Source organism: Macaca mulatta, chromosome 8 (genome assembly GCF_049350105.2).
Source record: "Macaca mulatta isolate MMU2019108-1 chromosome 8, T2T-MMU8v2.0, whole genome shotgun sequence".
Classification (NCBI taxonomy): Eukaryota; Metazoa; Chordata; class Mammalia; order Primates; family Cercopithecidae; genus Macaca; species Macaca mulatta.
Genome location: NC_133413.1, coordinates 154790949 through 154808688, shown reverse-complemented (window position 1 = coordinate 154808688; position 17740 = coordinate 154790949). Strand labels below are relative to the sequence as shown.

The window sequence follows — 17740 nt, the reverse complement described above, 5'->3', positions numbered from 1 at the left end:
CATATTTACTCTTAGTTTGCCCCATTGTTACCCTAGGTTCTTCCGAGCGCACAAGCTTACCGCAAGGCTGACTGTAGACGTACTCGGGAGTCTCTCGTCGACTTGTCCTCAATGACCACGCTCCACCGTACCTTCACCTTAGAGAAAAGCTCCACGTTGGGCACCAGATGAAGGGGTGGCCTGCCCCTCCACACCTGTGGGTATTTCTCGTAAGGTGGAACGAGAGACTTGAGAAAAGAAATAAGACACAGAGACAAAGTATAGAGAAAGAAAAGCGGGGGCCCAGGGGACCGGCGCTCAGCTTATAGAGGACCCACGCCGGCCCCAGTCTCTGAGTTCCCTTAGTATTTATTGATAATTATCTTTACCATCTTAAAGACAGGGGAGTGGCAGGACAATAGGATCAAAGAAAAAAGAGGAAATCGGCAGTAAGACATATGAACAAACACCTCTGTGACATGAATAAGTTCAAAGGAAAATGCTGTGCCTTGAGATGCATGTGCAAACATCTCCATAAACCTTTTAGCAGCATTGTTTCAGCCTATCACAAGGGGAGAAACCTTAGACAATACCTAGCTTTCCTAGGCAGAGGTCCCTGCGACCTTTGGCCGTGTACGTGTCCCTGGGTAGTTGAAATTAAGAGAATGGTGATAACTTTTAACCAGCAAGCTACCTTCAGGCATTTGTTTAACAAAGACACATCCTGCACAGCCCAAAATCCATTAAACCTTGAGTCTCCGCAACACATGTCTCTTGCAAAGGACAAGGTTGGGGGTAGGGTCACAGATTAACAGCATCACAAATACAGAACAAAATGGAGTCTCTTATGTCTACTTCTTTCTATATAGACACAGTAACAGGCTGATCTCTCTTCCTTTTCCCCACAGATGGTAAGGTCTTTCCTTTCCCACAAAGCCATATCTCAGGCTGTCTCAGTGGGGGAAACCTTGGACAATACCCAGGCTTTCTTGGGCAGAGGTCCCTGTGGCTTTCCACAGTGCATTGTGTCCCTGGTTAATCGAGAATGAAGAATGGCAATTTTACCGAGCATACTGCCTGCAAACATATTGTTAATGAAAGGGCACAAACATAGATGTGTACCCGCCCCCCAGCTACACCCTATTGCTAAACCCTTTGTTCTGCTCTCTAATCTTTGCACATATCAGAGATTTTTTAAGTTCTGTAAGTACCTGTTTTTCTGCACGTACCAGAGATTTTGTAAGTTCTGAGGCAAGGTCACAAGACGTGTTTAAGTAAGATAAACTCTTGCTGCCATAAACCAGTTGGGCAACCTGACGCAATATAATTAACTGCCTTTGTGTAAAACTGCTCTCCCGCCTCAAAGGTTGAACCGAAATATCAGAAATGGCGGGAACCATAGTTAGCCAAATCACCTTGTTCAAACACTAGCCAATCATATATCTGATTTGTATAATAATTCTATGCCCACTTTTCTTAGACTATATAACACTGCTCGGAGCTCAATGGGGGAGCTCTCCTGCCCGTCTCGTTTCGCGAGCGAGTGAGAGTTCCAGGTTCGAACCTGTAATAAAGATCCTTGCTGCTTAGCTTTGACTCTGGACTCTGGTGGTCGTCTTCGGGGAATAAACGGTCTGGGCATAACATTAACAAGGCACATCCTGCACAGCCCTAAATCCATTAAACATTGATTCAATACAGCACATGTGTTTGTGAGCACAGGGCTGGGGCTAAAGTTACAGGTTAACAGCATCTCAAAGCAGAAACAATTTTTCTTAGTACAGATCAAAATGGAGTTTCTTATGTCTTCCTTTTCTACATAGACACGGTAACAATCTGATCTTTCTTTTCCCCACAATTTTTGTATTTTTAGTACAGACTGGGTTTCACCATGTTGGCCAGGCTGGTCTGGAACTCTTGACCTCAGGTGATCCGCCCAACTTGGCCTTCCAAAGTGTTGGGATTACAGGCGTCAGCTATCGCCTCCTATTGACTTTTAAAAGGAGGTTGAGTGTGGCTCAGGGGTCACATGCCTGAGCATCCAAGTGGCCCTTCCCCCACTGCCCAACGAGTAAGTGAGTAGATTTGGATGCCACAAAAACACATATTTCCACGCTATTTTCTTGCGCCTAACGATACTTTCTTGTTTTATTTCTCATGATTCCGTTTCGAGGTCCTAGGCCCGTGCCTGGTCCAGGATCCAAGCTCCTGGAAGCTGGCACTGGGCCCGCCCTGGGTAGGCAGCAGTGAGCAAGGCGGATGGACAGCGCTGGGCTCGCGGGCCTGCGGGGTCCTGCGTCCTCCACGGGAGTGTTGGCGGCGGGGGTGGCTCTGCGAGGGGACACTGAGCAGAGGGGGCGTGCGGCCTCTCTAGGAAGCTTTCTCGGAGCCCCCGACGCTGGCAAGGCGCCCGCCCCCTCTTCCGGACCCCGGCGCGGCCCCCTGCACCTGGGGGCTAGCAGCGGAGTCGCTTTTCCCTGCAGCCCTCCTGGGTCTGGTAGAGACGCATCCCCGGCGGACCCCGAGCCGCTGCAGCCAGCGCCCCTGCGGCTTCTCACCCGCGCTACTCCGCCCGCAGCGGAGGCCCGGCACTTCGCGCGCTAGGAGTTCGGAGTCCGGACGTCCCGCCCGGAGCCGAGCCGCCAGGCCGCCCCGCACCCCGGGCCACCAGGGGCCGCTGTCGCCCCTGCAGCAGCTCTCACGGGGCGGCGCTGCGCAGGCGCCGAAGCCCGGAACCTTCGCGCCCAGCTTCTGGGCCCGGCCGGGCCAAGTTCGCCGCCGTCCCGGTTCCCCTCGAGTCGGCTCCAACTGCCAGGTGGGCAGCCGGGAGGGCGGCCGAGGCGGCAGCGCGAGGCCGGCGAGGGACGCGGTACGGGGCCGGGGTCCTGCGCGGGCGACCCCGCTCACTCTTCCTCTCCCGGCCTTGCGCAGCCCGGGTTGGCGCCATGTACGCCGTGTACAAACAGGCGCATCCGCCCACCGGCCTGGAGTTCGCCATGTACTGCAACTTCTTCAACAACAGCGAGCGCAACCTCGTGGTGGCCGGGACCTCGCAGCTCTACGTGTACCGCCTCAATCGCGACGCCGAGGTAGGTCGGGCCCTGGGCGCCCTCCCCGCTCTCCGCGACGTGAGTGCTCTCACCGCCCCCAGTTGCAGATGGAAGAGCCAAGCCCCAGACAAGTTCAGTGATTTGCTTAAGGTTCCCCTGCCTCAGGAGCCAGGATATGACCCAGAATCTCTTGTGCTCAGGTCCTTTCTCGTGGCTGCTACCCTGTCCTGCCTCCCTTCCTGCCCCACCGGGAAGGGCGCGCTGCCCTAGCCATCTTGTTTGCTCTTCTGTGTTTTCAGCAAGTTGTTTGGAAGGAACGAACGCCCACTGTGTGCTGGGTAGCAGGGATACCATGTGAACCACACCTGCAGACACTTGGGGGAGGGGAACATCTAAATAAACACACCTGCCCCTGAAGCAAGTGCTGCTGCGGGGATAAAGGAGTGAATGAAGGAAACTCTGTATTTCCAGTCGCATGATCAGAAGAGCCTGTCTGAGGCAGAGCGGGAGTTTATCAGAGGAAGGACATTCCTAGCACCAGGAACAAGGCAGGTCTAGGATGGGCACAGACTGTTGACAGGAGTCTTGGTACACTGGGGCACGTGCCTCAAGGGTTTGGGAAATACAGTGGCATTTTGGTTGCCAGAGGGTTGAAAGCTGGTCCAGAAAGGCTACTTGCAAGAGGCAGTTTCTCCATTGTTCTTGAAAGGAGGAGTAACTCTTACCCAGGCCCAGGGAAGGTGAGAGGAGGGTGTTCCAGGCAGAAGAAACAGCCTGTGCACAGGTCCAAAGCAGGTGAGGGTGGAGAGTCATGCACGGTGTGGCCGTGGTGTAGAGTGGATGTGGTGGTGGGGATGGAGGGAGGTAGGCTGTGGTCAGGACTGTTCTCCACAAAGCAGGGAGGAGCCACAAGAGGGTTGTGAATAGGGGCTGACCCAGCAAACAGATGGGTCAGAGGCGTAGGCCAAAGGAGGCCAACCCTCCTGGGCACCTACCCCAGCATACACATGTTTGCTGGCCAGGGCTCCATCCTCTGAAGGCTTGACGAGGGCTGGAGTTTCTGCTCCGAACACATGCTTGGCAGGAGGCTGCAGTTTCTCGCCACTAGGCCCCCTCCCTGGGTCAACTCACAGCATGGCAGCCTCCCTCACAATGAGAGACTCACCAAGACTGAAGCCACAGTGAGTCCTGTAACCTAATCTCAGGCTGGGTGCATTGGCTCACAACTATGGCCCCACACTTTGGGAGGCTGAGGTGGGATGACTGCTTGAGGCCAGGAGTTCAGGGCTGGCCTGGACAACATAGCAAGACCCCATCTCTGCAATTTTTTTTTTTTTCCTGGTGAGACAGAGTCTTTCTCTGTCACTCAGGCTGGAGTGAAGTGGTGTGATCTCACGCTAACTTTAACCTCTGCCTCATAGGTTCAGACAATTATTGTGCCTCAGCCCCCTAAACCCTCCACCCAGTAGCTGGAATTACAGGTGTGGGACACCACGCCCGGCCAATTTTTTTTTTTTTTGTATTTTTAGTAGAGACAGGGTTTTGCCACATTGGCCGGGCTAGTCTCAAACTCCTGAGCTCAGGCAGTCCACTCACCTTGGCCTTCCAAAGTGCTGGGATTACAGGAGTGCACCGCTGTGCTTGGCCCAACTATAAAATATAAAAGTTAGCTGGGTGGCCGAGCGCGGTGGCTCAAGCCTGTAATCCCAGCACTTTGGGAGGCCGAGACGGGTGGATCACGAGGTCAGGAGATCGAGACCATCCTGGCTAACACAGTGAAACCCCATCTCTACTAAAAAATACAAAAAACTAGCCGGGCAAGGTGGCGGGCGCCTGTAGTCCCAGCTACTCAGGAGGCTGAGGCAGGAGAATGGCGTAAACCTGGGAGGCGGAGCTTGTAGTGAACCGAGATCTGGCCACTGCACTCCAGCCTGGGCAACAGAGTGAGACTCTGTCTCAAAAAAAAAAAGAAACGTTAGCTGGCCTGTGTGTAGTCCTAGCTACATGGGAGGCCAGGGTGGAAGGATCGCTCAAGCCCAGGAGGTCAAGGCTGCAGTGAACTATGATTGCACCACTACACTCCAGCCTGGACAACACAGTGAGACCGCATCTCAAAAAAAAAAAAAAGAAAAGAAAAAAAAAAGAGGCCAGGTGCAGTGGCTCATGTCTATCATCCTAGCACTCTGGGAGGCCAAGGTGGGTGGATCACCTGAGGTCATGAGTTCAAGACCAGTATGGCCAACATGGCAAAACCCTGTGTCTACTAAAAATACAAAAATTAGCTGGGTATGGTGGCAGGCACCTGTAATCCCAGCTACTTGGGAGGCTGAGGCAGGAGAATTGCTTGAACCCGGAGGCGTAGGTTGCAGTGAGCCGAGATTGCACCACTGCACTCCAGCCTGGGCGACAGAGCAAAACTCCATCTAAAAAATGAACTAGTACACTATTAAACTGTCATATTCTGCTGGTCATATCTACCAACCCTGGTAGGGGTGGTGGAGGCTGCAGCACCTCCCAGCATTCACTGCAGAGGGCGTTGTGCTGCCGTGGACACTGCCACTGGAGGTCGGCCAACGTGCTCATTCCACATCGGGCAGCAGTGCAGGGCAGGAGTTGAGGAGTTGAGGAGTGAGGTCTGGTATGGAGGTAAAGCCAGAGTCTTCAGCCTGGGGGTGGTGTCTGCCGTTGGAAACTGGCACCCAGAGTATAGCCCAGGACAGGGTCTTGGGGCACCCCAACATTGAGAGATTGGGGAGATGAGAGGCCATGAAAGAGGTGGAGGTCGCATGGCCTGGAAGGCAGGGGGAAAGCTGGACAGGGCCCTGGAGGCCCAGGGAGGGCAGCTGGGGAGGGACTCGACGCTGGGTCCCACGCTGCTGAGCCTCAGGTGATGTGACTGCGACGGGGCAGGCTGGGGCCATGAGGGGTTGTGGTCTGACTGGAGCAGGGGTAAGAGCCTGCAGAGGAGGAGAGTCAGTAACAGTGAACAGAGACAACTCTGGAGGAGATGTGTGTAAACTGAAGCAGGAAATGGAGCCATAAATGGCAGGAAAAGAGGTTTTCTTCTTTTGTTTTTTGTTTTTAAGAAATGGGGTCTTGCTATTTTGTCCACACTGGCCTCAAACTCCTGGGCTCAAGCCATCTTCCTAGGGTCAGTCTAGTCATGGCTCTGTAAGAAACTGCCCTGGAACATACAAATGAAGTCTTTCATCATAATTGCACACACCTGGAAGTCTGGTTTTCAGGAATCCATCAGTGTGTGGGGATTCCTTGGCGCTCCTCCACCAGGGCTGAGCCTTGACAGGGATGACTTGAAGAGCTGGGAACAGGCCAGATGTGTCTTCCCCTACCCCCCTCATCCCTCCACTCTCCCCTGTCCCCCAGCGTGGCTAGCTGGATTTTCCCGGCAGCATGGCGATGTTGGTGTAGTTGAGCTTCTTGCAGGAACTCAGAGCCCAAGGAGCCTAAGGCAGAAGCTGCCGGTCACTTTAAGGGCTAGACCAGGAGGGCACATCCCTGCCACAACAGTCTGCCCTAAAGGCAGCCTCTAGCCCAGATTCACCTGGAGAGGGAGGGAGACAGCCACCTTTCGTGCAGCTGTCTTTTTTTTTTCTTTTTCTTTTTTGAGACAGAGTCTCCCTCTGTCACCAGGCTGGAGTGCAATGGCGCCATTTCAGCTCACTGCAACCTCTGCCTCCCGGGTTCAAGCGAGTCTCCTGCCTCAGGCTCTCGAGTAGCTGGGACCACAGGCGCTACCACCATGCCCGGCTAATTTTTAGTAGAGACGGAGTTTTACCATGTTGCTTAGGCTGGTCTCGAACTCCTGACCTCAGGCGATCCACCTGCCTTGGCCTCCCAAAACTCTGGGATTACAGGTTTGAGCCACTGTGCCCGGCCTCGTGCAGCTGTCTTGAATCTGTCCCAGAGAATCAAGTGCAGGCTTGGTTTGGCTTGAGTGTGACCTGCGCACCCATGGCCATGGGAAGGCAGGCACAGAACATGGGCGCAGTGAAGAGGGTGGGGGGTGTCTGCTGGTACCTGTCTCTGGGGGAGGCAAGAAGCAAGGCCAGTTGCACCTCAGGGTGTTGAGGGGCTGTTGCTTTGCAGAGAGAGGGAGGAGAAGGCATGGATAGGAAATGGGCGAGCATGTGGCCTTGGGCAGTACAAAAGTCCCCTTTATGGGGAAGAAAATATACAAACAAGACTGTTGAAATTAATAAAAGTCCGTTTTTGTTTTTGTTTTTGAGACGGAGTCTTGCTCTCTCGCCCAGGCTGGAGTGCAGTGGCACAATCTCGGCTCACTGCAAGCTCCGCCTCCCGGGTTCACGCCATTCTCCTGCCTCAGCCTCCCGAGTAGCTGGGACTACAGGCGCCCGCCACTGCGCCCGGCTAATTTTTTGTATTTTTAGTAGAGACGGGGTTTCACTGTGGTCTCGATCTCCTGACCTTGTGATCCGCCCGCCTCGGCCTCCCAAAGTGCTGGGATTACAGGCGTGAGCCACCGCGCCCGGCCTTGTTTTTGTTTTTTGTTTTTGAGACACAGTTTTGTTCTTGTTGCCCAGATGGGAGCACAGTGGTGCGATCTTGGCTCATTGCAACCTCCCCCTCTCCGGTTCAAGCAATTCTTCTGTCTCAATCTCCTGAGAAGCTGGGATTACAGGCACGCGTCACCACGCCTGGCTAATTTTTTGTATTTTTTAAAAGTAGAGATGGGAGTTTCACCATGTTGGCCAGGCTGGTCTCGAACTCCTGACCTCAAGTGATCCACCTGCCTTGGCCTTCCAAAGTGCTGGAATTACAGGCGTGAGCCACCGTGCCCAGCCTCTTTTTTTGTTTTTGAGACAGAGTCTCACTGTGTCGCCCAGGCTGGAGTGCAGTGGTGCTATCTCTGCTCACTGCAAGCTCCGCCTCCCGGGTTCACGCCATTCTCCTGCCTCAGCCTCTCGAGTAGCTGGGACTACAGGCGCCCACCACCACCCCTGGCTAATTTTTTGTATTTTTAGTAGAGACGGGGTTTCACCGTGTTAGCCAGGATGGTCTTGATCGCCTGACCTCTTGATCCGCCCGCCTCGGCCTCCCAAAGTGCTGGGATTGCAGGTGTGAGCCACCGCGCCTGGCATTTGGTCACTATTTCTTTAGCTATTTATTCTGTTCCCGTTTCCCCAAGATGCCAGTTAGACATTAGACCATTTGACTATGTACACATTTTTCTTAAAATTCTTCTGAGTGGTGGCCGGGCACAGTGACTCACGCCTGTAATCCCAGCACTTTGGGAGGCCGAGGCGGGTGAATCACCTGAGGTCAGGAGTTCAAGACCAGCCTGGCAGCCGGGCACAGTGGCTCACGCCTGTAATCCCAGCACTTTGGGAGGCCGAGGCGGGTGGCTCGCCTGAGGTCAGGAATTCAAGACCAGCCTGTGCAACACAGTGAAACCCCGACTCTACTAAGATACAAAAAAAATTAGCCAGACGTGAGAGCATGCGCTTATAGTCCCAGCTACTTGGGAGGCTGAGGCAGGAGAACTGCTTGAACCCAGGAGGCGGAGCTTGCAGTGAGCCGAGATCACGCCACTGCACTCCAGCCTGGCGACAGAGCCAGGCTCTGTCTCAAAAAAAAAAAATTCTTCTGAGTGGTTACCCCTGTTTCTTGCATGTACACTGAAGTGCAGTTGATCTCTGTGTACTGGCCTTATACTTGGTAGAGGGGATCAGGCATCCTTGACTGGTCCCAACCAAGAGGGAAACATTTTCTTTTTTGTGAGACGAAGTCTCTCTCTGGTCCCCCAGGCTGCAGAGCAGTGGTGCGATCTCGGCTCACTGCAGCCTCCGCCTCCCAAAGTGCTGGGATTACAGGTGTGAGCCACCGCGCCTGGCGTTTGGTCACTATTCAAGCGATTGTATCACTTGAAGTCGGGAGCTGAAGACCAGCCTGGTAACTGGGCGCGGTGGCTCACGCCTGTCATCCCAGCACTTTGGGAGGCCGAGGCTGATGGATCAAGAGGTCAGGAGATGGAGACCATCCTGGCTAACACCTTGAAACCCCGTCTCTACTAAAAGTACAAAAAACTAGCCGGGGGTGGTGGTGGGTGTCTGTAGTCCCAGCTACTTGGGAGGCTGAGGCAGGAGAATGGCGTGAACCCAGGAGGTGGAGCTTGTAGTGATCCGAGATCGCGCCACTGCACTCCAGCCTGGGCGACAGAGCAAGACGCCATCTCAAAAAAAAGAAGAAAGACCAGCCTGGCCATGGTAAACACCCTATCTGTACTAAAAATACAAGAATTAGCCGGACGTGGTGGTGCGTGCCTGTGATCCTAGCTACTGAAGAGACTGAGACTGAGACAGGAGAATCGCTTGAACCTGGAAGGCGGAGGTTGCAGTGAGCCGAGATTGCGCCATTGCACTGCAGCCTGGGCCACAGAGTGAGACTCTGTCTCAAAAAAAAAAATTCCTCCTATTTTTGCTTTACTAAGAGTTTTTAACATGAATGCTTTTATCAGATGCTTTTTTGTGTCCATTAAAGTGACACGATTTTTCTTCTTAATTTTGACACATGGTAAGTTTAGTGATGGCTGTTCTTGTCGAAAACTAGTTTTGTGTTCCTGGAATAACTCAACCCAGTTTTGTTATAATACTCCTGCTTGTCACTGGGCTCATCTGCAAGTGTTTTGAGGAGGTTGGTGTCACTTCCTGTCCCATCTGTCTGTGGGCTGTTGGGGTGGCCAGAGCCGCCTGCGGTGCCATCAGTCCCACACCAGTGAGTGAGTTTTTTTTTTTTTTTTTTTTTTTTAAAGTTTGTTATTACTTCTGAAACCTTTGGTAGAATTTGCAGGTGAAGCCCTGGAGTTGCCCTTGTCGCTGTGAGATGGGTATTGGTTTGTGGATGCCTCTTCTGTGTCTGTTAACCAGCTTCCAGGATGCCCTCCCCATAGCACAAGTCCATCATGAAAAATGACCTCGAGGTGGCTCACACCTGTAATCCCAGCACTTTGGGAGACCGAGGCGGGTGGATCACCTGAGGTCAGGAGTTCGAGACCAGCCTGGCCAACATGGTGAAACCCCGTCTCTACTAAAAATACAAAAATTAGCTGGGCGTGGTGGCAGGCGCCTGTAATCCCAGGTACTCAGGAGGCTGAGGCAGGAGAATCACTTGAACCCAAGAGGCAGAGGTTGCAGTGAGCCAAGATTGTGCCATGCCATTGCACTCCAGCCCGGGTAACAGAGTGAGACTCCATCTCAAAAACAAACAAACAAAAAATCCCACTTTTTCCTTGCCTTGAGGCAATGGTATATAAGTATGCTAACTAAACTAGCTGCTTAGCAAAGAAGACACAGCCTCTTATCATTCTGGGACAGCAGTGAAAAGGGAGGAGGTAGAGAGGCAGCCTGAGGGAGCCCAAGGTGTCAGGATAGCTCAGGGCTTCCTCCTCTCTAACAGGCACAAGGATCAGTAGCTACAGGTACCCCTTGGCTCTGGCTTCCTATCCTGTGACATTCGGACCCAGGGGCCAGTGCTGGGCTGCTGTGAGTGTGCAACCAGGCAGGTTTGGGGGTGTGCAGATGCAGAGACAGTGCACTCTGACCCTGAGTACTTGCCTCACAGGGCCTGGCTGCTAGGGAGCCGTGAGGTAGGGGTTTCTGGGCTGCTAGGGAGCCGTGAGGTGGGGGTTTCTGGGCTGCTAGGGAGCCGTGAGGTGGGGGTTTCCGGGCTGCTAGGGAGCCGTGAGGTGCGGGTTTCTGGGCTGCTAGGGAGCCGTGAGGTGGGGGTTTCCGGGCTGCTAGGGAGCTGTGAGGTAGGGATTTCTGGGCTGCTAGGGAGCTGTGAGGTAGGGGCTTCCTGGGGAGGGGCCTGTGCCAGGGCTGCGCCGTGGGCATGAGAGCATGAACGGGGGTCACTGGGGGGGTGTGTGCACAGCTGTCTCCAGAAGCCCCTGGTCTGCTCCCACCCTCCCTCCCTGCTGCAGAGAGGGTTTGGGCAGAGCTCCCAGGAGGCAGGGGCCAGCCGTGGTGGTTTTTTCTCATTCCCTGGATGAGGTGAGCTGCCAGATGTAGCCCCTCACTGCCCTCTCTCCCCACTCCAGGCTCTGACCAAGAATGACAGGAGCACAGGTAAGTGTGGTGGGGTGGCCTGGGGCTGTGGGGGTGCCAGTGTGGGTGCCAGGCATGGCTGGGCCCTAACCCTGAGCCCTGGCATCTCCCCTAGAGGGGAAGGCCCTGTGGGTGCCAGTGTGGGTGCCAGGCATGGCTGGGCCCTGACCCTGAGCCCTGGCGTCTCCCCTAGAGGGGAAGGCCCACCGGGAGAAGCTCGAGCTCGCTGCCTCCTTCTCTTTCTTTGGCAACGTCATGTCCATGGCCAGCGTGCAGCTGGCAGGAGCCAAGCGGGATGCCCTGCTCCTAAGCTTCAAGGATGCCAAGGTGAGTGGTAGGCTTGGCGGGGTGGGCCTGGCCAAGGCGTGGGAGTGGGTGCCAGGGCCTGGTGGGGTGGGCCTGGACACAGCTGTTGGTTGCCGGGGGTGACACTGTCAGGACAGGCAGTCGGCAGCCACGGCTGTGCCCTCTGACCCCAGCTGTCTGTGGTGGAATACGACCCGGGCACCCATGACCTGAAGACCCTGTCGCTGCACTACTTTGAGGAGCCTGAGCTTCGGGTAGGGCCATGCTCATGCCCTGACCCAGGCCCCAGCCCAGCCACCCTCCCTCCCCCTGCAGCTGGGTTCTATTGCCCCAAGTGCTTCCCTTGGGGTCTCCTATGCTGGGCCTGGCTGATGCCCCCTCTGCCCCCAGGACGGGTTTGTGCAGAACGTACACACGCCGCGAGTGCGGGTGGACCCCGATGGGCGCTGCGCAGCCATGCTTGTCTACGGCACGCGACTGGTGGTCCTGCCCTTCCGCAGGGAGAGCCTGGCCGAGGAGCACGAGGGGCTCGTGGGTGAGGGGTGAGTGCCAGCTGAGGCAGGCTGTGGTGCTCGGGTGGGGGGCCCCGGAGCCCAAGCTCCCCTTCCCGCACCGCCTCCTCTCCTGCTGAAGCCCTTGGCCCCCCAGGCAGAGGTCCAGCTTCCTGCCCAGCTACATCATCGATGTCCGGGCCCTAGACGAGAAGCTGCTCAACATCATCGACCTACAGTTCTTGCATGGCTACTATGAGCCCACCCTGCTCATCCTGTTCGAGCCCAACCAGACCTGGCCTGGGTGAGCCCCCTAAGGAGGCCCCTCTGCGCTGTGGGTCCCCCAGCTGCCTCTGCCTGGGGCGGGGCTCATGGGGCACAGGTGGGGTTTGTGGGGTTTGGAGCAGGGATTATGGGGTGTGGGTGGGGCTTGGGGCGGGGCCTGGGGAGGGGGCTTGCTCAGTGAGGAGCGGGGCCTGGATCTCTGCAGGGAGGTAAGGCCCTTGGCTGACTCACTGGCATCCCCAGGCGCGTGGCTGTGCGGCAGGATACGTGCTCCATCGTGGCCATCTCACTGAACATCACGCAGAAGGTGCACCCCGTCATCTGGTCCCTCACCAGCCTGCCCTTTGACTGCACCCAGGCTCTGGCTGTGCCCAAGCCCATAGGTGAGTATCCTGGGAGTGGATGGGGGTGTGTGGAGGGAGCGCTGAGCCTGCCCACCAGCCTGTGTCCACCTCCAGGTGGGGTGGTGGTCTTTGCCGTCAACTCTCTGCTGTACCTGAACCAGAGCGTTCCCCCATACGGTGTGGCTCTCAACAGCCTCACCACAGGCACCACAGCTTTCCCGCTACGTGAGTGTGGGGTGGCTGGGGTGGGGCAGGGATGGCTTGGGCCTGCCCAGTCGGCCTGACCACCCACCCCACAGGCACCCAGGAGGGTGTGCGAATCACCCTGGACTGCGCGCAGGCCACCTTCATCTCCTACGACAAGATGGTCATCTCCCTCAAGGGCGGCGAGATGTGAGCCCCTCCCCCGTCCATGAACTCTGCCCTTACCATCCCCCCAAGTCCCCTAGGGTCTCCTGGCCCCCTTCACTCCCCCAGGGTCCCCGTCCCCGACTCAGAATTCTCCCTGCCCCAGCTACGTGCTGACCCTCATCACCGACGGCATGCGCAGCGTCCGAGCATTCCACTTTGACAAGGCGGCCGCCAGCGTCCTCACCACCAGCGTGAGTTGGGACTGGGGGTTGGCTCTGGGTCCAGGCCCAGTCCCGCCCTCACCCGCCTGCCCTCCCTCAGATGGTCACCATGGAGCCCGGGTACCTGTTCCTGGGTTCTCGCCTGGGCAACTCCCTCCTCCTCAAGTACACAGAGAAGCTGCAGGAGCCCCCGGCCAGTGCTGTCCGTGAGGCTGCTGACAAGGTGGGTTTCCTAGGCCCGTCGGGCCACCACCCTTCATGTGGGCAGTGCCGCGGCGTGCCACTCAGCGCCCCTCCTGCCTCACAGGAAGAGCCTCCCTCAAAGAAGAAGCGAGTGGACGCGACGGCCAGCTGGTCAGGTGAGGGCCGGGCCGGGGCTGGCCAGGAGTGGGGCCGGTGACCCAGGGCTGTGCTCAGGGGAGCTCTCTGTGCAGCTGGGGGTAAATCGGTGCCGCAGGATGAGGTGGACGAGATTGAAGTGTATGGCAGCGAGGCCCAGTCAGGCACACAGCTGGCCACCTACTCCTTTGAGGTGAGATTGAGGCAGCAGGGCCCCCATCCCAGCCAGTGCCCCTAGCGGCCCCTGACTTTCGCTGTGCCGCAGGTGTGTGACAGCATCCTTAACATCGGACCGTGCGCCAACGCTGCCATGGGCGAGCCTGCCTTCCTCTCTGAAGAGGTGCCCAGGGTCGTGGTCAGGGCTGTGGGCAGGAGCTGGAGTGTGAGTGGGGGTGGAGGGCATAGTCCTCACTCCTGAGTCCTGTGCAGTTTCAGAACAGTCCTGAGCCGGACCTGGAGATCGTGGTTTGCTCTGGCCACGGGAAGAACGGGGCTTTGTCAGTGCTGCAGGTGTGTGGGCAGGTAGGGGCGGGCGCCTCCTGGTGGGACCTGGGTGGGCTCACAGCCCCATCACACCCCCACCCCATCACCATTCTAGAAGAGCATCCGGCCCCAGGTGGTGACAACCTTTGAGCTTCCCGGCTGCTACGACATGTGGACAGTCATTGCCCCAGTGCGTAAGGAAGAGGTAGGTGCGAGCCCGCTGCAGGGAGGCTCTGGGATGGGACCGGCACTGCCTTCCTGTGGACTGGGGGGGCCCAGGTCGCACCTGCGTGCCTGCCCTCACTGGACTGTGGCTCCCAGCCTGCTCCCCTTTGGCGCTGACAGGAGGACAATCCCAAGGGGGAGGGCACAGAGCAGGAAGCCAGGAGCCCGGAAGCAGACGATGACGGCCGTAGACATGGATTCCTGATTCTGAGCCGGGAAGACTCAACCATGGTAAGGGGCAGAGCCTGGGACCTGGGGCTGGGGTCCCCTTCGGGGGGTGCCTCCCTCACAGCTGTTGCCCGCAGATTCTGCAGACGGGTCAGGAGATCATGGAGCTGGACACCAGTGGCTTTGCCACGCAGGGCCCCACGGTCTTTGCTGGGAACATCGGGGACAACCGCTACATTGTCCAAGTGTCACCGCTGGGCATCCGCCTGCTGGAAGGAGGTAGGTGGGTGGGGATGGTGCGGGGTGGGGCAGCGGGTGAGCCCTGGGGAGGCGCGTGCTGACTGCCCCATGCCCACAGTGAATCAGCTGCACTTCATCCCTGTGGACCTGGGCGCCCCCATCGTGCAGTGCGCTGTGGCCGACCCCTATGTGGTCATCATGAGTGCCGAGGGCCACGTCACCATGTTCCTGCTGAAGAGTGACTCCTACGGTGGCCGCCACCACCGCCTGGCGCTGCACAAGCCTCCCTTGCACCATGTAGGCCCCTCATCTCCAGCGTCCACCCGTCCCCGCCCCCTGTCCACCGCTGAGCCCACCCCTCTCCCCACAGCAGTCCAAGGTCATCACGCTGTGCCTGTACCGAGACCTCAGCGGCATGTTCACCACTGAGAGCCGCCTGGGCGGGGCCCGTGATGAGCTGGGAGGCCGAATCGGCTCGGAGGCCGAGGGCCTGGGCTCGGAGACTAGGTGCGTGGGGGCCGGGGGCACAGGTAGGGGCTTGGGTCCCTGTGGCTGGCAGGCTGCCTGTGACCCTCTGCTGGCCCCCAGCCCCACCGTGGATGACGAGGAGGAGATGCTGTATGGGGATTCAGGCTCCCTCTTCAGCCCCAGCAAGGAGGAGGCCCGAAGAAGCAGCCAACCCCCTGCTGACCGGGACCCTGCACCCTTCCGGGCAGAGCCCACCCACTGGTGCCTGCTGGTGCGGGAGAATGGCACCATGGAGGTAGGTGGTGCCCTGCGCTGTGGCCCAGCCGGCTCTGCCCGCCTGCCTCCACTGACTGCTGCCCACCCCGCAGATCTACCAGCTCCCCGACTGGCGGCTGGTGTTCCTGGTGAAGAACTTCCCTGTGGGGCAGCGGGTCCTCGTGGACAGCTCCTTTGGACAGCCCACTACACAGGGCGAGGCCCGCAGGGAGGAGGCCACACGCCAGGGGGAGCTGCCCCTCGTCAAGGAGGTGCTGCTGGTGGCACTGGGCAGCCGCCAGAGCAGGCCCTACCTGCTGGTGAGAACGCCTGACCTGGCCTCCCCTTTCCATCTTCCCCACGGCCCCGCCCCTTCCCATGGCTCCGCCCCATCTTCCCCATGGCCCTGCCCCTTCCCATGGCTCCGCCCTATCTTCCCCACAGCCCTGCCCTTACCCACAGCCCACCTCTTCCCATGGCCCATCCCATCTTCCCATGGCCCTGCCCGGCCCCGCCCCTTCCCACGGCCCCGCCCCATCCCCCCCACGGCCCCCCCTCACCCTGCCAGGTGCATGTGGACCAGGAGCTGCTCATCTACGAGGCCTTTCCCCACGACTCTCAGCTCGGCCAGGGCAATCTCAAAGTCCGCTTTAAGAAGGTGCCGGTGGCTGGACTGCAGGGGCGTGGGGTGGGTGTGGCACAAGGGATGGGTTTCAGACCGGGAGCCCCTGGAGGACCTGCATGGTTTCCCCCCCAGGTCCCTCACAATATCAACTTCCGTGAGAAGAAGCCAAAGCCATCCAAGAAGAAAGCAGAAGGTGGCGGCACGGAGGAGGGGGCCGGGGCCCGGGGCCGCGTGGCGCGTTTCCGCTACTTCGAGGATATTTATGGCTATTCAGGGGTAGGCCAGCGCCTTTGCATGGGACTATGGTAGAAGAGAGATGTGGCCTTATCCACAGCATCCTGACAGTGCCTGCCCCCAGGTGTTCATCTGCGGCCCCTCCCCTCACTGGCTGCTGGTGACTGGCCGAGGGGCTCTGCGGCTGCACCCCATGGCCATCGATGGCCCCGTCGACTCTTTCGCTCCATTCCACAATGTCAACTGTCCCCGCGGCTTCCTGTACTTCAACAGACAGGTGGGGCCTGGCCAGTTCCCAGCAGCACTGGCTGATGCTGCCCCAGCTGGGGGCTGAGGGGGAGGGAACAGGAGAAGGGACCATTGGCTCCAACCTGAGGATCAGGAAGGAGTGTCCAGAGGGCAATGGGGTTGAGGCCGAGGAGGTGGAACCTGGGGCTTGGTGCGCCAAAGGTCTGGAAAGGGGTGGTTCGAGTTGGGGCTGCAGCCCCTGGGGTCCCCGCCACTGCTCTGCTGGCTAGCTGGGCAAGCCCTCACAGGGCCCGGCCTCTGCAGTTCTCAGGAGAGCTGACTTGAGCGCTAGCTCTGCCCCTTGGCTCTTCTGTGACTTTGGGAGGGTGCACATGCCTTCTGATCCTGGTTCCCCATTTAAGCCACCACAACACTCCAGGTCGCTTGAGGCCCTGACTGGGATGCGGTGAGTGCTTCCCAGGCACCTGAGGACTCAGGACTGTCCGTGAAAGAGGGCAGCCCTGGCTCCCTCTGCCTGCTTCTCAGTCCCCAGCATGGCAGTCTGTGGACCCTTTATCTGCAGCCTCCAGTGCCCTCCTGGCCTAGCTTTCCCCCCCCGTGGCCAACATCCCTAGCCCTAGCTGAGCCTGGGAAAATGGACAGGAGCCCCAGAGGCTGAGCAGCAGCCCATTCCGGGACGTTCGTGGACACAGCTGCCCCTCGCCCACCCCTGCTCCCGAAGAGCTGAGGGCAACATCCCAGGGTTCTTGGCGGCCTGGGCCCACCTGCCCCTGCCCTTGGCTAGCCCTGGATCCCCTGACCCTGTGCTTCCACCCCAGGGCGAGCTGAGGATCAGTGTCCTGCCTGCCTATCTGTCCTATGACGCCCCATGGCCTGTCAGGAAGATCCCGCTGCGCTGCACGGCCCACTATGTGGCTTACCACGTGGAGTCCAAGGTCTGCCCCCCACCCCCGCCCCCGTCTCCACCCCCGCCCCCGCCCCCGCCCCCGCCCCCGCCCCACCAGGGACCTTCTGGGCCTCACCACTGGCATGTGACCCCCACCACTAACCCACAGGTGTATGCTGTAGCCACCAGCACCAACACGCCGTGTGCCCGCATCCCACGCATGACTGGCGAGGAGAAGGAGTTTGAGACCATCGAGAGAGGTGGTGACGCCCACACCACGCTCCCCCATCCCCAGCCCCATCTCGGGGAAGCCCCACCCTGACTGTCACCCTTGGTCCCCACAGATGAGCGGTACATCCACCCCCAGCAGGAGGCCTTCTCCATCCAGCTCATCTCCCCAGTCAGCTGGGAGGCTATTCCCAATGCCAGGTGAGGCTGGGCCAGGGTGGGGGCTGCC

At 58.2% G+C, this 17740-nt stretch overlaps 1 protein-coding gene, 1 long non-coding RNA gene and 1 other non-coding gene across 3 annotated transcripts in view; 2 read left to right on the top strand and 1 right to left on the bottom strand.

Moving 5' to 3' along the window:
* Positions 1-2097: 2097 nt before the first annotated feature.
* LOC144330916 (uncharacterized) lies at positions 2098-2633 on the bottom strand. Its single transcript, XR_013397562.1, has 2 exons — positions 2538-2633; positions 2098-2323 (listed from the first exon to the last, which is right to left on the bottom strand). It is a non-coding gene; the product is annotated as an uncharacterized LOC144330916 (long non-coding RNA).
* Positions 2634-2724: 91 nt separating this feature from the next.
* The window catches only part of CPSF1 (cleavage and polyadenylation specific factor 1), a 16833-nt gene continuing 1817 nt past the window's right edge, over positions 2725-17740 (top strand). The window contains 29 exon segments of the mRNA NM_001267793.1: positions 2725-2794; positions 2911-3068; positions 11107-11134; positions 11307-11440; positions 11593-11673; positions 11810-11961; positions 12068-12214; positions 12439-12578; positions 12654-12764; positions 12839-12932; positions 13054-13141; positions 13212-13334; positions 13419-13470; positions 13546-13643; positions 13716-13790; positions 13880-13960; positions 14049-14138; positions 14279-14389; positions 14464-14605; positions 14685-14863; positions 14937-15073; positions 15155-15329; positions 15403-15609; positions 15858-15947; positions 16047-16190; positions 16273-16425; positions 17216-17332; positions 17453-17543; positions 17628-17712. Coding sequence (NP_001254722.1) covers positions 2925-3068; positions 11107-11134; positions 11307-11440; positions 11593-11673; positions 11810-11961; positions 12068-12214; positions 12439-12578; positions 12654-12764; positions 12839-12932; positions 13054-13141; positions 13212-13334; positions 13419-13470; positions 13546-13643; positions 13716-13790; positions 13880-13960; positions 14049-14138; positions 14279-14389; positions 14464-14605; positions 14685-14863; positions 14937-15073; positions 15155-15329; positions 15403-15609; positions 15858-15947; positions 16047-16190; positions 16273-16425; positions 17216-17332; positions 17453-17543; positions 17628-17712 — 3269 coding nt within the window. The 5' untranslated portion in view covers positions 2725-2794; positions 2911-2924.
* On the top strand, positions 12781-12848 carry MIR1234 (microRNA mir-1234). Its single transcript, NR_032730.1, has one exon. It is a non-coding gene; the product is annotated as a microRNA mir-1234 (primary transcript).